Source organism: Haemaphysalis longicornis, unplaced genomic scaffold (assembly GCF_048455015.1).
Source record: "Haemaphysalis longicornis isolate Haplotype H1 unplaced genomic scaffold, Haemaphysalis longicornis Haplotype H1 scaffold_5, whole genome shotgun sequence".
NCBI classification, from domain to species: Eukaryota; Metazoa; Arthropoda; class Arachnida; order Ixodida; family Ixodidae; genus Haemaphysalis; species Haemaphysalis longicornis.
The window spans coordinates 81,305,800-81,323,066 of record NW_027526385.1 but is presented as its reverse complement, the minus strand read 5'-3'; the positions used below and the strand labels follow the sequence as shown (position 1 = coordinate 81,323,066).

At 47.9% G+C, this 17,267-nt stretch overlaps 1 protein-coding gene across 3 annotated transcripts in view; it reads left to right on the top strand.

The window, feature by feature from the left end:
* The window catches only part of LOC144138509 (uncharacterized), a 32,164-nt gene that overhangs the window by 894 nt on the left and 14,003 nt on the right, over window positions 1–17,267 (top strand). Inside the window, exons 3-8 of one of the 3 annotated variants that reach the window (XM_077670830.1) lie at window positions 696–765; window positions 5,380–5,432; window positions 5,481–5,588; window positions 12,137–12,229; window positions 12,320–12,388; window positions 14,647–14,778. In XM_077670830.1, the coding sequence (XP_077526956.1) occupies window positions 696–765; window positions 5,380–5,432; window positions 5,481–5,588; window positions 12,137–12,229; window positions 12,320–12,388; window positions 14,647–14,778 (525 nt within the window). Of the gene's footprint in view, window positions 1–695; window positions 766–5,379; window positions 5,433–5,480; window positions 5,589–8,045; window positions 8,327–12,136; window positions 12,230–12,319; window positions 12,389–14,646; window positions 14,779–17,267 lie in introns of those variants that run through there. The other 2 variants (XM_077670831.1, XM_077670832.1) reach the window with 2 other exon arrangements.

Sequence of the window (17,267 nt, the reverse complement as noted above, 5' to 3'; positions counted from 1 at the left end):
CGCGCCAAAACGAACCTCGAGAAACTTAGTAATTGAGGGTCGTCGTTGTGTTACAGTTAACATGTTGACTCGCAGAAGCTGCCTTTTTCGAGGATAAGGCCATTTGATGTCACTGACTGACGCCTCCGCCCCCTCGTCTGTAGTAGACGAATTCGAACGCACTTTGCGGTTTCAAAACTCCGTAGGACATACACAGCCGCTTCTTTGATAAGCCCTTCAGTACAAATAGGCGCAGAATAGTCTTTTGGCATGTGTACGGAAGAATTGACAAAACCTTAGTATTGCCTTTCAGGAAGACGGAAAAATTCCGAGTTTCCTATTTAAACAAAGCCCGCTGAAAGGGCAAGGTAAAGCTTGCTAGGCCGTCGTCGCGAGAATCCCAGCACCTTCCAACTGCGCCTGTCGCACGTCAAGATTATCTTGGCTTAGTTCGTGTTCAGTCTTCCTCAACCTCCTATTGCCGACCATGTCCAGCTACTCATGTCATGTCTGTTGTCTCTTGGTTCTGTCGCCGTTCTGCCTTACACTGCATGCGTTCAATGTGGCAGATACTTCTTTTCGTGCCCGTTGACTCTGACCTGGGTTTTCTTTAGAGCTGGTGCCAACGTTATTTAGGAAAATGAAGCTAGATTGACTGATGGATCAACGAATTGATTGATTTACAAGCCGCTGCTTTGCCGTTCCCCTGCCTGCAGATCCATGCCGTGCTTAAGGTGGAAGTGGGCGTATCCCCCCCGAAATTTTTGACTTTCACTCTGAAGGCTGGTGAGTGCCCAAGTTTTGCTTTCGGGTTTCAACTCTGACAACAAGAGGACACCCGTGAATGATTGTGTCAGTGTGCAGAGTTTGTAGTGCTTTTTGTTTAGCTCTTGTGACACAACTTTTTTTGCTGAAACCGGGTGGCGGGTTTGCGCTCAAAATGGTGCACATTGCCTGTGATTTCATTTCAATTATTGTCCTCATAGGCAGTACATGGGGGGGGGGGGGGGGGGGAGAGTGCTCATTGAAGAATAATACCCGTGCTATACGAGCGTTTCGAAGGCCTTCGAATCGAATTCGTCATTTGACTCAAATGACACCTTTGAGCTGCTACACGACGTTTTTCAAAGGCCTTTGACTGAAATGCCATTTGAGTCAAAGGAGCACGACAACTGACCTTTGAGAGTCTTAAAGGCCTTTGAAACACGAATGGTCGTACCCTTGGGCTCAGTTTCTGCAAGCCGTAATAACAAAAACAATTATTTACAAGTAAAACTGTGTTTCAAGTGCAACATCTTCATAATTTTTCACTTGTTTTCGTTCTGTCACTCGCTCTACGATTACGTGGCGACTTGGTACAGTGCAAAAACGGACAAAAAGAAACTGGCTTCCTTGTGCATGTTTTGTGCGCGCTTGTAGATAGTTATCAATTTGATCTCTAATAATTGCTTTTTTTTTCCCATTTTTAACTCTAAAATTACATTTTTGCCAAGAACGAAACATGGCAGCAGTGGCGACACCAAAACATGGCGGGCGAACGCGAAAACTTTCAACTGCCTTTGAAAATCGTCGTGTAGATCGGCGGAACTCCTTCAAGTTCGAAGGACATTTGAAATTTCAAAGGCCCTTTGACTCAAATGTCCTTCCAAACGCTCGTGTAGCATACCCGTACTACACGAGCAACATCACTTGAACTCATACACGTGGCTGTACAAAAAGAGAAACCAGAGACAAGTGAAGTGCACTTAACCACACCCTTTATTACTTCAAAGAGATATTCTTTGCTAAGGTCTCCCCCGTCTCCGCGTGGGCTCGCAGCTCAATTGGTCAGACGACGGGCTCTCGCTCCATTTCTTTATTCGTTCCAGGTTCGATTCCTGGCGGTGCCAGTAATTTCGTTCATTTATTTGCGGGAGCTTTCTGTTGACTCCAACGGTCGCGAGAAAACCCTTTGAGGGGTAAATAGCTTCGCTTCAAAACACATTTGGGTTTGTGTAGGACTGGAACCCAGGTTGCCAGAGCGGCCGCCCAGTGCGCTAACCGCAGCGGTAACCCGGCACCGAGACAGAATGAAACAAGAATTGTGCTGTATTCGGGTGGTCGCTCTGATACGACTCGGAGTACGCCGATACGCCGCTTCCCCCAATCCGAGCAAGAGTCGCCGCTCGCGAACCGAATGCGTACCCGATCTTGGAGCAGCATGCAACCGTGGCGCCGCGGCGCAGCCAACATGGCAACCGCAAACAGCCAGGCCGGCCAGCTCCAAGCCAAAGTTGCGAACATATTCCTGTACTCTAAACACGGGAAGCGGTGCGGCGAACAGTTCGGCGAACTTTTTCGCGTAAACGTGCGAGTTGTCGTCGTCGTCTGAGCTGCTTTTCTCCTCGGCGTCGATTTCGAGCTGCAGGAAGCAGCGGGGACGGTTCCCCTACACTCAATGGGCGTCTCCGTTTTGACATGATGCGGAGATGCCTTCAGTAATAGCACGAGAAGCAAAAACGTCGAAATACTGCCACAACAAACCGCTGGCTAGGCCTCAGCGAATGCTGACTAAAAAGGCAAGTGGGGCGAGCCGCGGCGGTGCTCCAACTTCGGCATCAGAGCAGTCGGAGGCGCTCGGAGTGGAGGGCGACGCTCTGAGACGACCAACCGAACATACGTCGAGCGCTCGATTTCGACCACCCGAACACGGAGTCGCTTTCGGGAGTGCTCCAGAGCGCTCTAAAATGACCACCCGAATACAGGATTAGTCTGATGTGTGCCTCATGACAGATGAACGCGACGGCACATGCATAGAATGGGGGGGCCCACAGAGGAGAGCTCTGACTGGAAGCTGCTGCGTGGATTGCGGTCAGAATACTTTGCGTCAAAAGACTAAGAAGGAGACTCCAACACGTTGCAGCAGCGAAGTCTTTTATAATCGCTGGCTTTCGCTTTTAAGTCACCTAAGCGGACTTAAAGGGGCAGACAACTGATTTTTTGTCAGGTTTATTTTTTTTTATTCCAAATAAAAGGGCGTCGCTTAAAACACCTTAATCCGAAACGGTTTTGCTGATAGCGCCCTAGAACTTTTGAAATCTCTTTTGTTAGACCTACCAGCCATACGTGCCCCACCGAAAGTAATGGTGGCAACCACGTCAGTGAACCGCGCGGCAACACACTTTTAACTGCACATGATATTAAAAGAGGTGTTTAAAAACTTGTCCCCAAGCTAAAACGACGAGAACGTGCAACCTTTCCTATTCCTCCGTGCGTATTTTGAATCTCGTTGAAATCGACGGAATTGTTTGGACGCGTAAGGTATACTCGGTGACAACTTAAGAACGGCACCGGAAGTTGCCGCTGTGCCTTATCACCGTAGCCGGATGTTTCTCCGCGCGGCGCAAGTTGGGCGTTACTGGGAATATTTTGAGCATGGCGTGAGCCGTTCCTGTGATTTCTTGGACTTAATATGCTTATAAACGACTCCTGTGACGACAAACAAACTTCGTGAGACAAGGCAGACGATATCACGCATTCATAGCAAACCCCTTTCAAAACGCGCGCGCACTGACGTCACGGGTCCGGCGCTTTGGCGGAGTGATACACTACACGAGGTGGTGCCGTCCTTGAGTTGTAACCGAGTATAGTGTCGCTCTTAGACCCTACATGTCGCCACCTTTCTGTCTTCAGAAACTTTAGGGCAAAATTGAACTTATTTTTGCCTGTTTATTTAGAAGTCCTTTGCAATTTCCCTAGTTTTCAAAAATGTTGGCTTTCATACGAGCTGGAGGACATGCACTTCACAAAAATCGGTTGTCTGCCCCTTTAAAACCCTTTGGTGCCCAGTGTTGCTGAGGTGCAACAACTCAAACAAAATACTTTCTCTGTCTCTTTGTGGTTTTTTGTTTTTGACATTTAACACCATCTGTCGACACTAGGAATCCCGAACCTTCGAAGATAGAGGGCAGCGTGTACTTCCGTGTTCTAAAAAAACAATATTGCTTACACGTGTCCACTCGCATCGAGCCTGGGTGGCTCATTTGGCTACTAGTGACAGGTAACCGAAATTGCGCAGTTTTGTTGCGAGTACAAATGATAGCAATACAAACTTTACGTTATTGTCTTACTTGAACCATAAATCATGCTGATCATGGTAGGTTTCTTGTTCAAGTGATATATGGGCAGCCAGTGTCCTAGTGTCCGTCCCGGTGAACTTTTTTTTTTGTGACCTCGTATTTGTGATGTCGGAAGTCCTTTTAGATTGTAAAAAAACTCGGAATGGGCAGAATGTGAGCTAGTTGGATCATAATTGATTAAATACTGGTCAGCCTAAATTTAACTGAGGATGCAGACAAAGACGAAAGACACTTGTGCTTCGTCTTTCGTCTTTGTCTGCGTCCTCAGTTAAATTTAGGCTGACCAGTATTTAATCAATAAAAAAACTCTTCACACGGCTAAGCAAAATAATAGTTTTTGGCTCAAAGGGTTAAAGGAGCCATGAAGACAAAATACAAGTTGGGTTTATTAGAAAGACTGCTTAGTGCGATAACAATTATATCAATATCATCGCAATCTTCAAAAAAATAACGGAGATGTTAAAGAAAACGTGTGAAGCAGTCGCGACCCCCTAGCCAATTTCCCGCAACTTTTCTATGACGTCACGGAACCTTGTTTCTGCGATTGGCGGCTGCCTAACTGACCTGTCGCGACGACACATGACTGGACGTCTGTAATGGGGCCTCTAGTTCCATTTGACCGCATCACTTGAATGCTAACGTGCAGTTAACGCCCTGAAAATTGTTTTATTGTTGGCCCATATGACGTCATTCTTGCTCATAACACGTCACTGTGGCGCAAAATTTGAAAGTTTTAAGTGCAATGCACTTCTTAAGCGACCCTGAACCTGCGTCCACCGGCGATGTCCGCGCACGTGGAGATGGGCGCGCGCAGCCTGTCCGCTGACATAGCACATACTCACGTGGGGGATTGGCCAGGAATCGGGCGTGAGAAGGGCTAATGCACCTGCTTAAAGGAGTACTGACACGAAATTTCAAAGCTGAGATCCGCTCTAGCAATCAAGTACGACAGCACAAATAGGTGTCTGTGAATAAATGCATCTTTCTTTCTTTGTAGTTGTGTGTGTGTGTGTGTGTGATCTCTCTATCGCGAACATTACCGAACCGCGCAAATTCAACTCGTGCATTCGCACTTTCACATTCTTCCCCTCGGGGAAATGCGGGGAATTTTTTTAAATACTTCTTGCCTTTTTTTTAATTAAAAAAACATCTTTTGTGGCTGTAATGGAGACAAGTGAGATGCTGAATCCTAGTTCGTTCAAATTAAACGAAGTTGTATTTTCTCTTCATGGCTCCTTTAAGCGCCCGTGGGATTGTTTTCTAAGTCTTCTTTCCATTCCAGGGTCCAACGTGATTGGCCGCTCCCGCCTGTGCGATGTCGTCATCGGCAACAACGTAAGTCCGAACTATGGTGTGCCGTCCAGGGTTCACGCCTATCTGAAGCCGCCGTGTTTGCAGGTCGTCTCCAAGCGGCATGCCCAGCTGGAACTGGACAAGCACGGCATGACCATCATGGACCTTGGGAGCCAGAACAAGACCAAGATCGGAAAGGTGACCACTCTTCCTTTTCAGGGCATTTTCATCCACTTGGATGCTTTTAGCGATTTACCTGTCGCAACGGTTTAGCGGCTGAGGCGCTGCCTGCTGAGCTTAAAGGAGCACTGACCCCAATTTTCGGCGTTAATATTATTGCACAGTTCGCTTCCTTCACTCAACAGAATACCCTGGCTGGAATATGAGCGGCCTGCGACGCGAAGAACATAGTTCAATTGGATCGCATTTATCGCGCCGATGGAGCAGCGCGCTGAGTGGCACTCAGCAAATGGACATCAGCGTGACATCATCCCATGATCCCAAAAGAAGTGACGCGACAGCGCTCGTCAAAAACTCGTGACGTCACTTCACGCGCGTGGCCCCACGAGTGGCGAGCGGGTGCAACACCCTCTCAAGCGGGCGTCGGTGACGTCCGCACAAAGCGGTGAGGTCAGGCCGGGATTCTGTCATATGCGCCATTCGGGATGAAAGCGCGGGAATCTGAAACAAACGATTTTCAGGCCGTTCAATGTAATGAACTATCGAGCGCTGAAGTATTTGAACTGCTGTTTCGGGTTCGCCCAGCCATTAAGCATCGATAAAAGCAATAAAAGTGTGGCATAAAATTTTCGTGTCAGTGCTCCGTTAAAGGAATACCGACACGAACTTTCAAAGTTGAAATAACTATGTTCTTTTTTCTTTCTTTCGTTCTTTATTTGTTTCCCACAAAAAGTGGTGGGAGGTGGCCAAAGTGCAAGCCGTTCTGCGACGACTTCAGGGTTCCTTGGCCACTTGCGGCAACAGCGGGCGCCGATCACAAACAAATACACATAGCTGGCATGAACAATTTCAGAAATCATTCAAAAGTACGCGAGAACAGTGATAAAAACAACATTTACACAGCTGCAACTGCAAGTACTGTAAATACAGGCAAATAATTCACAAATACAAGCACTAAACAAGTTTACATGGCTAAGTCTCGCAATTTGGCGACGTAAATGGAACAAATCGTAATGTACTTATGCCGAAATTTGCAAAAAATAACAGGTGCATCTTGTTCAGGTTACGGAAGGGCGAAAAAGGTGTGCTTTGTGCTATACTGAGCGGTTACTGTCGAAACCAGCTGGGAGATACCTCGACATACAATTTAAATCTATTTTAAACTTTGCGCGCACGAGGAAGCTCGGAACAGGTACTTTTTCAGCATCACGAGCGTGACAGCAACTACACCTGCTTTCCCCCAACTGCCGACGTCGGGGCTCCCGTGACGTAGCCAACGCGCTGGCTGCAGTTGGCGTGCGCTGCTCTTCCGTGTGTATCTCCTCGCGGTTTTGGGACTGGCATCATTTTGCGCAGGCGTGCCACGTCCAGATTGGCAGTGGTGCGACGCGAACGTTGACGTCATGAGCACCGTTCTGTCATGGGGGCTGCCTCGGTGCTCGCTTTGTCAAAACCGAGTCATATGAATAAGCCAGGCTGTAAATAATTATTTACCCTGCAATTGACCGTCTAATGTACCATTCTATGATTGGTGGGCTGGTAGGCAAAATACAAGTTTGCTTGGCTCGAAAGATTTAGTGTGTTATGGTGCGCTCATGACTTGCCCGGCAGCAAACGACGCTTTATTCAGTGAGAAATTAAACATTTCTAGCCAAAATTTTGATTTTTCCCACTAAATCGCGTTTTAGGGACATCGACAATGACTTATCTAGAGCAGGGCCTTAACACGAAAGATAGCCTGCTGACCAGGGCTGCTCCCAGCTCACAGGTGGAAGTTTGGTTAGCTCGTTTATTGCCAATTTTCATAGATGGCGCTGCAATGCCAATGAAGTGCCAGTGTTCGCATTTGGCTTCTGGTGGGACTTCTATTCCTGCTGTATTTTTATTGGGGTTCATAGTAGTCGTTTAGTCTTTTCGAAAGATTGCCTCGTTAAAATCACGTCGCTCAAATAAACTATGTACCGTATTTTCCGGTTTATAAGTCGCGGTTTTTTTCTGAAATTTTCCTTGGTGCGTCTTATGAAATTTTCGTTGGTGCGTCTTATCCACCAGTGCGACTTATGTATAGAATAAATCTGGTTCGCGGCGGCCACACGTGGCCTGCGCACGTTGAGACACAGCTCTATGGTGTAAATCAATCCCAAGTCCACCGGTACGGCATTTCTCAATGCCCATATGTCGCTTCGGGACATTGCACCAAAGAATTTGCAGCTTTTTCTAGAATGATAATGGCCTGCGACAACCACGCGCCACTTTAGGCCATGCGCAGTAACTACAGTTCAGAATAAATTCAAAGTAACATCCAACTGGGTTGCAAAAACAAAATGCAGCTCGTGAATTATTACATACAGTTACTCTGAAGGAGGTAAACGTGCTGCTAATTTTTAAAATGACAGCTCGGTAATAAGTTTTGATTTTCGTGTTGATTTTCGTGCCGCTTCCCGTCGCGTCACTTCCGTCCGCCATGACACCTTTATTGCGCTGATTTTTGACAGCACACAAGAGATGCGCGATGTTTGGAGAGGTGGCCAAATGGGTCTCCGACTCTTGGGACTCCATTTCTACAAAAACAGTTGTAGCCGGGTTCATAAAGGCCGGAGTAATCCGGTCCGCGAGTGGTAACATGTTGGCAAAGAAGACATCAGAGAGTCGGAGGACGACAGTGATGCACCGGTGGAACTCCCACTGAAGATACTGAATTATTTGTTAGCGAGTCTGAGGAAAAAGACTTCGATGGTTTTGCGTAAATGCCGTCCGTAAGTATGTGCCATCTGTGTGTATCCATAAACCATTTTTGAGAAGTTAGTTATGTCCAGACTTTGGATGTTATATGCCCGTGTCTAGCCCTGCTTACAGGGTGATGCGTTAATAGGCGGCGGCCGCCACAACCATGTACTTTCGCTGCACATTCTAGCAACCTGATTCACTATGAGTTTACCTAAGTAACAAGTGCGTCTTATATACCGGTGCGTCTTATACAACGGAGTTTACCTAAGTAACAAGTGCGTCTTATATACCGGTGCGTCTTATACAACGGTGAGACTTATATACGGTTTTTTTTTTTTTGGAAGAACTGTCATTTTGAGGGGGGTGCGACTTATAGACCGTAAAATACGGTAATTAGGAAAAAAGGAAATGGCCACGTGACCCACTAGCTCATTTCCCGCAACAAGAACCCATGTCATATACCCAGCTGCGCGACGGCTGAGGCCAGCAAAAGCAAACGCAAATTACACAGTGCTTGTAAGCTTGCCAAATGAGCTGTTTGCGCTTAAGTGTGATACATATTCATTTTATAGCCGAAAGAACGGTGGGGTAAAAAAATGAAAGTTAGGAAAACACGCGTAAACATGGAAGTACCATTGCACACAGCTGTTAGTACTGGGTGCACTATGCTTGTTTTAGCTGCACAGCAGTCCACCGCTTTGGAGTTGTCTTACATGACCCTGTTTAACGTCGAGCACACCCCATGTTTCCTGAAACGATTACTTTCTGCAGTAACAAAAACAAGCCAGGTGCAAACACAGTCAAAAACAAAGCAACAGTGGACGCCAGTCTGCGGCTCCGTATTGGAGCGCTTGAGGACTGACTGCAGAGCCTAATGACGCACTGGAAGTTCGTTTGAATACCCGCCCCTGCGACTTCATGGCAGACGTCACGAAAACGCACGATTTGGCGGGAGAATGAAAGTTTCAACCTAAATTGATTAATTTCTCAGTGAAGACAGCATCGTTTGCTGCCGGACAAGTGCTGGGGCACTATAAAACACGAAATCTTCCGAAGAAAACAAACTTCTGTTTTGTCTGCATGGCCTCTTTAAGAGGAAGCAAATGCATTACCCATCTCTTTTTTTTTAAAACTAAATCCATTACTCATTGCCGAAAATAGTAACTAGGTAGAAGTAACGAGTAACGTACATGTCTGTTTCTTTGCTAGGCCTGATAGTCATTGTACGCTTATTTTGAAATTTTTTGTATAGCATGAAGATTTTTTTAAATTTTGGGTATAACATACTAAAAATACGATTACGTCGCAGCGGGGAATGGATTAATTCAGACAGCATGGAGCTCTGCAGTTACGTATATGTACACATGCGTTTCACATGTCGCACCCATCGCAATGCGTCAGTGGCCGGAAATCGAACTCGCGTGCTAGAGAAACAGCAGCGCCAAGAGCCGCTCCAGGCAAAACAAATAAGTGCATGTGCAGTACTCGTGCATTTAAACGCGGCATTAAAAGTTTTAGCACACCCATTTGTGCCTGAGACAACCACATGATCTCTCCAAGACTCTGGTCAACAAAGGTGATGGTGGCGGTGACATAACAATACACGATTATTACGCCGATGTGATTGGAACTGAAGCACTGCTTAACCTTGGATTTTTGCGTTTCAATTCTAGAGTTCTGTACACACTAGAAGGGAGCTCAACCAGGCATAAACAAATTTCTTTCAGAGTGCCCGTTAAGGCAAACATGCTCCCTCCCTGGGCTTAGAAATAAATGACCCAGGCTTACCCTGGTATTCTGAGTCCCTCCCCCGCTCGTACCTGCAGTGGAGGAGATCCTTGAAATCGATTTGCCCATGCATAGGCATTACGGAATCCTCCCCCCAGCTGAGTGGAGGGAGGAGTGGAGGGAGGACAGCCCTTAGTGTTACAGGCCCAAGTTGGACCTCGGGCTTCATAAACCGGGGGGGCTCGTGCCAGGCTGGGCCCCGGGCCTTTAACCCTTTCGCTCTCACTGACGTGCCGGTACGCTCTCCATTGTGCGTTCAAAAATTTGCACCGCAACACAAAGCAGACGTGCCTGGACTGGTCGCCCCATCTGTCGATTCTTTCTAGTGGCTTGTATTTCCACTCGCTAGCTTTAACGTTGTATTGAAGAGTGCGGAGCGACCTCGCCCACTTTTCGTTGCTGGGAGGCCTGTTCGCTCGATGCGCTGTACTCTGTCAGGATGAATGAACCTGTGGCACACGTGCGATTACGGGTGCAAGGGTGGCTGTGCCATCCGCAACGGGGTTCTAGGTTTTTTATTGTTATTGTTGTTATTATGTATTTATTTATCTATTCAAGCGTCTGCTACGGCGTGCCGGGTTAGCCCAGCGCGCTGTTGCCTCTCCAGTAGATCAAAACATGACTCAATCGCGGCTTTTGCGCGCTCATTTCTGTGCGTTGTGCGGGCTGCTGAAAGTGCTCCCTCCGTGCGCAATTACTTTCGGATGGCTGGCCGCGTGGGGCCTTCGACTGCAGACAGGAGAGCTGTGGTTCTTCGATTCCGATCCGAATACGAACTGAGCTCAGATTCACATTCCGAGAGTTCCTCATTCGAGGCAGGGGTGCGAGTTCCACGGCGTCAGATTCTGATGTTGAAATGGTGGGGTCGTCGTCCCGGAGGCGTGCATAGCAAACTGAAAATATCGGGAAGAAAGGCGATCCCTCACCCGCACTCTTTCCTTTCGACGCGTTGTGTTCCGGATGCTATCATAGTCAAATAAATCACTATGTTCCTTCCCTCATATTTCGGAAACCAAACCGACACTAGGGGTGCGTCACGCCTAGAAACACCAGACTGTGGAAGGGATAAATCAGGCCCGTGCAGTGCTCTAGGGTGCATATTGAAATAGCATTATTTGAAGTAAGGTGGCTAGCTGGGCAAGTTGGGACATGTAATGGGTAAATTCAGTGCAATAAACAAGACGCAAAGTGAGATGAGACAGACAGGACCAGCGCCAAATCATTCTATTCATACATTCGGCAAACAGCACTCTACACATGGTCAAGGCCAGAGGGAAGCCAACTGGGGAACAGTCAAGGAAAAACAGTAACTCGAAAACGGCACAATCTAACAGGCAATACGTGGGGTTTTTTTTATCACTCCGATGACTTTCGCAAGAAACCAATTTCTGCTGTACTCAGGGCTTAGGAAGGCTTGCTAATGCACGCATCCTTCATTCTGCTGATATTAAATAACTCTACAGTGAAATTCCTGTTTGTCTTCCTTTGTATCTTGTTCATTGCGCTGACTTCATACTGTATCAACCCACATTGCAAACCCTGGCACATTGTTAGCCTCTGAGGAGGCTGAGGAGGCCGTGAATGCCGCACCAATGCCGGCCTGGTTGTTTTGATGCTTGCGTTGAAGGTTCACAGCGCTGCCATGATTAATTTTGATGGTGGCTGTAATGACAGACAAAGTGGCTAGCTTTGGGTGGGCATCCATACTTCCCGAGCACTCGGGCTTTGTATCGCTGTGCAGTGAACCTGCACCTTCATGCAAGCAATGAACGGTTTGTTGTGGGAGAGCGGTGATCGCATTCAGCATGTGCATCTCTTAATATATTTTTGCAGCTGTTTGCTCCCAAAAAGTCCTCCAAACCTGCCCCTTCACGCGAAAGGCAAATCGCTAGCGTCAAATTCGTTGTTTGAGCTGCTAACTTCTTAATTTTCAATGAGGGGGGTAACGAGGTTCAGCTCCTGACACATGATGGTAGCACGTCGCCCACTTGAGAGTTGCGCGGTTCACTCAAAGTACGAACGAACCTTGAATTTCTTTTCCTTCTCCCCAGCGGACCCTCAAGCCAAGGGTCTGCTTCAACCTGGAGTACAACGAGACCTTCTTTCTGGCAGGCATCCCAGCCCACGTGATGCGTGACAATGATGTGAGTTCAATCTCTGTGGCCTACTTTGCTGAGCTCTTCTGAAGTTTGAGATTTTTGGAGTGTCAGTTGTCTTTCCCCGGGTATCTTCAGGTGGCTGGCGATGATACGGAATGGGACACTTGCTCCGAATCCCTCCTGAACGCCGCTGAAGTTGCAGAGGTAAGGACTGTTTGTGGTCTTTCTGTTTAAGGGCCCTGTACAGTTGAGCTGCACTTGTGTTTGAGGCAGATGAATGAGGACACTGAGTGTGTATCATTGGTGTGCATTGATGGAATGAATGGGTTGTGTGTCGCATCAGCTGTCTCTCCTCCTCCCTCTTCCATATAATAGAATATGATGTTTGGCAAAATCTATCCCTGGGTTCCTTGTGTGCAAAAATTCATTGCTAGGCTTCTTACGTTAGTTAGTTTGTATGGGAAAGTCGTCTGTCTGCTCCCAGATTCTTTCCCTCGTGCGTACAAAATGGTGTTGTTACCAGCTCAGTAACCAACGCGGCTCACTTTTGTCGTAGTTGCTTGCATGTGGCTTCGAACACAAGTGGCTCTTGATCATAGGGCAAACTATGGGTGGCCTATAAACGACTGCTAGAGCAGGCAGGTGTTGCAGTTAAAGCGTGGGCTGGCGGTGGCGTGCAGTAGGGAAAAAGCTACCAAACTCGCAGGAGCCTTTTTTACAGCAGGGCATAGCACCAATGCAGCCACTTCTTTTTTTCTTCTTCTTCTTCTTCTTCTTCTTCTTCTTCTTCTTCTTCTTCTTCTTCTTCTTCTTTTCCTTCTTTTTCCTCCTCTTCTTCCTCCTCCTCTTCTTCTTCCTCCCCTTCATGTTGTTGTTGTTGTTGTTGACTGTTTTTAAGATTTCATCTTGCACCTGTGCCTGCAACACTTCCACGTTACACTGCACGTTGGCAAGTTTAGACTTCTTATCCACGTTGCCTCTGTGTTTTCTGAAGTTGTTCATCTTGTGGAGCGTGCGGACAAACTTCAGTGGCTAGTGGCACTCGGTATTGGCGTGCTGCGCCCACCCGGCGGTGAGAGAGGAGAAAGAGAAGGAACACTTGTTTCTTGCGGTGGTCCGCACTGATGGTTGGTTGAGAGACCTGTGCCTAAAACAATGCTGAACGCTGCTTTTGAGGTGAATGGTAGTTGACGGGTCATTGACCCAGAAGGCTATGGGGCAAGGATGTCGGACAAATGAGTTAGGTGAAGAAGTGTCAAATTCTTGGAGCTTAATGCACTGAAGGTACACCTCCATTGAAAAAAACGGCCGCCACGGCCGAGATCGAGCCCATGTCCTTGAGGTCGGTAGCGCACAACACCTTAGCCACTGAGGTCGTATGATCGATAACTATGCGGAGTCTAAGCTATTTCACGTATGAATTGGTATTTGTGCCAGTATTACTGGCATAAATTGTACGACGACAGTTGGGTGTGGCACGCTGACACAGTGAGCAAAACAATTTCATTACGCTCTGAATTAGTGAAGATTGAGAAGCGCCGAAATGAGAGTTGACACGCCAGTCCTGCTCGTTGCACTGTTCATGCCTTGCACATTTGCCAGTACTGAAACGTAACAGTGCAGCAAATTATCTGCCAAATTTCGGATTGCCTATGTTGTTGCCGTACGGTGGCATTTTAAATGCAAGTTTCCCGAGAGGACAAGCATATAGCTTCGGAATCACTTCAGTACCAAAGTAGTACTATTTGTCGAATAGTGACAGTATGCCCAGTTTGCTCAGGTTTTTGTAGTATGCACCTCGGGGTGGATGATGGGCCATGCAAAGCTACACATGGGAGGAACAAAAAAAAGAACATCTGGTGCCACAAAGTGGACCTGGGCAGTGCAAGATAAGAGCAGTTGGAGGCCAATGAAAGAGACCCTCTCGCCCTGCATGGACCTAAACAGGCCACTCCACGATGAAGAAAGAAAGAAAAAAAAAACATGCATCAACACATCAGCAGCAGCCTGTCTTCGCCCACTGCAGGGCAAAGGCCTCTCCCATGGATCTACATTCATCCCGGTCCTGCGCTAGCTGCAACCAATCTATCCCCGCAAACTTCTTGATCTCATCTGCCCACTAACTTTCTGCCACCCCCTGCCACGCTTGCCTTCTCTAGGGATCCACTCTGTTACCCTTAACGACCAACGGTTATTGTGCCTTCGCATTGCATGCCCTGCCCACCTCCATTTCTTCTTCTTCTTAATTTCCACCAATATGTCCTTAACCTGCGTTTGTTCCCTGACTAACTCCGCTCTCTTCTTGACCCTTAATGTTACACCTATCAGCTTCCGTTCCATTTCTCGCTGAGTCGTCCTCAATTTAAGTTGAACCCATCAACACAGCTAGTGTTCAAACTTTCAGCACTGCGCGAATGACGACCAGAGGTTTAGTTACAGAGCTCTGGTGTGTCCCTTTCCAGGACCAGGCAGGTGTTGTGGAAGCGGTCGTGCACTCCAACTCCTCGACAGTCGACTGCCACAGCGAGCGGGTGGACGGGGAGCTGGAACATCCCGCTTGCGCCTCCACGGCGGACGGGAAGCAAGTTGCCAAGGTGGGTTTGACCCTTGCGCTTGGCTGCAAAGACCAACTGCACTCAAAATTCCAACCTCCTGAAAACATTATTTTCGTATATTCCCCCTAAAAAGACTGCAAGATATGACATAAGACAGCTGAAATACGCCTATTGTGGTGCAAACAGCCATAAAAAACTCCCACTTCCCCTCTTGGGAACCCCTGTGTAGATGCGACGCATAGGCGGAGCGGCGAAGGGACCGCGTTTTATAGCGCGCATAACGTTGAGGGGACTGCGTAAGCCGGTCTCAGTCGATGACGACATTGGCGTACTTGTAAAGCGACGTGGACTCTAGGTGTTTCAGCCAAGCGTGGATGTTGCTGCACCGGAGAACGGCACACCGGTTATATGCGCAGCACGCCCGAAGGAGGGGAAACCGCGGAAGAGAGAGTACTGCACATGCGCCGGCCCCAGCGCGTCTGCCGCGGCTATGATGCAACACAATCCAACACAATCCACTTTAATCCAAGCCAAGCCAAGCCAATCCAATCCAATGCCCCTCGCGAGAGAGTGTTCGCTATCGGAGAGGAGAGGGGGTGAGTGACGGAGAGCGCAGCTGGCGCGGCGAGGAGAATGGGGGAGGGGTGGACAACGCCGACGCCGGAGGGACAAGGCGAGTGAATCAGATGCTCTGCATCTAAAAAAAAAAATATTTTGAAAACGAAATTGAGGCGAGCGTGGCCGTTACGGCCAGGCATTCCAGCCAGCCCAGCTGGTGAGTGAGCGGCGGAACGCGGCCAGCCGGTGGGGGCAATCGTGCGTGCAACACATCGCCCTCACTGCCGTCCTAGAACAAACGTGCTCGGCGGAGCTTTAGCGGTTCTCCTGTATGGCCATAGGAAAAAGCGCAGGGCCGGCCACAATGCCACTTCCGCTTCATGGCGGTTCTTGCGATCTGCCAGTGTACCCGTCGCCTGCAACAGAGCTTAATGTTTCAAGGTTCGCACAGGTCCTTGAAAACCTTGAAAACCCTTGAATTTAGAAGTGTAAATTTCAAGGCCTGAAAAGTCCCGGAATTTTTAAAGGGTCCTTGAAAACCCTTGATTTTTCTGGAGATAACCAATGGCCCTATCTTTTTTCACAAGAATTTGAAATGTGTCGTGAATTTTAGGTGCTAAAAATGTAAAGAAACATTGTAACAATCAAGTTTCAGTGTATTGCGTGAAATTACGAGTTGTGGATTCTCATTATTACGAGGCAACTTTGGGAGCAGCGCTCCTCAGTAGAATTCATGTCGCGATACAATCCCGTGAAAGCCGGCTTCTGTTCTCTATCTAGTCTGTGGACGGCCTTTCATTGCATGTTTGTTGTGCCTCATACGCTCCATCTGCGTTTACTTTTACGTGCAAATTGTGAGCGTGTATATAGTTCATCCTGCCTTGCAGTAACACTTGCCGAGTTAATTTCAGCTGATACTCTTGCTGACAAAGCAGGAGATGCAGGCAACATTAACTAAGTTTCGAAATCAAACAGCCTCAGCAAAACACCAAAGAAAAAGAAAAACCCCCTAAATATAAACTATGAAAAAAAATAATAAAGCTGGGGGAGCATTCATGAACCCATAGCGCCTATCTAAATGTGCATAATGTTCTTACGTATTAGGCAATATCAAAATTTTGCAGTTTGTTGAAAAAGTTGTAAATAATCCCAGATAAAACATAAGATGGGGACCTTGAAAATGTTTTTTCTGGTCCTTGAAAGCCCTTGAAAACCCTTGAATTTTTGCTTTTCAAGCCCATACGAACCCTGACTAATTAAGGGGGAACACTGGCCTTACACCAAAAAACATTATTTTTGCAGTTATGATGATGAAAATTGGAGGCCATATCTAGTTCGTCATTCTGATTGTAGATATTGTTGGAACTTTCGACGACGATGAAAACGACGCAAGCAGCGCGCGCAACAGACCCAGAGACGAAGACGACGAAGACGACTAGGCGAGGCTAGGACGTAGTTTCGCCCTAGAGGTTTGGTGTTTCAGGTGATCGGCCAACCGTCAGGCGGTTTTTGTTTCTTTGGTCGTTTTTCGCTCCTCTTTATTGCCTTCCAGATGCACTTAGCTGCGCAGGGATGTCTCGTGACTCGCCGGGCGGGGGGAATTCCCCCTGGGCGGCCTCCATTCGACCTCAGGACTTGCCGGTGGAGACTCTGAAGCGCAGTGGAGTGACTTGCATCCCGGTAGCTCTGGTCCCAGTGAGCGGCGGAGCCATCCGGCTAAAGAACCCCCGGATCGTGCAGGCGGCGCTTCGGGCTGCTACCGAGAGGTTTGAACAAATATCCGAGGTTCGGCCGTTTGGAAAGGGCGGCGTCCTCTGTAAGTCATCAGATGAGACCTGTGTGGCAGACCTCCTCAAATGCACAACATTCGCTTCTCACCAGGTGAGTGCATTTGTCCCCCCCCACCTGGCATGCGTGAAGGGCATTATTCGTGGTGTCGATGTCCAGATGACTCCGCACGAGATTCTAGA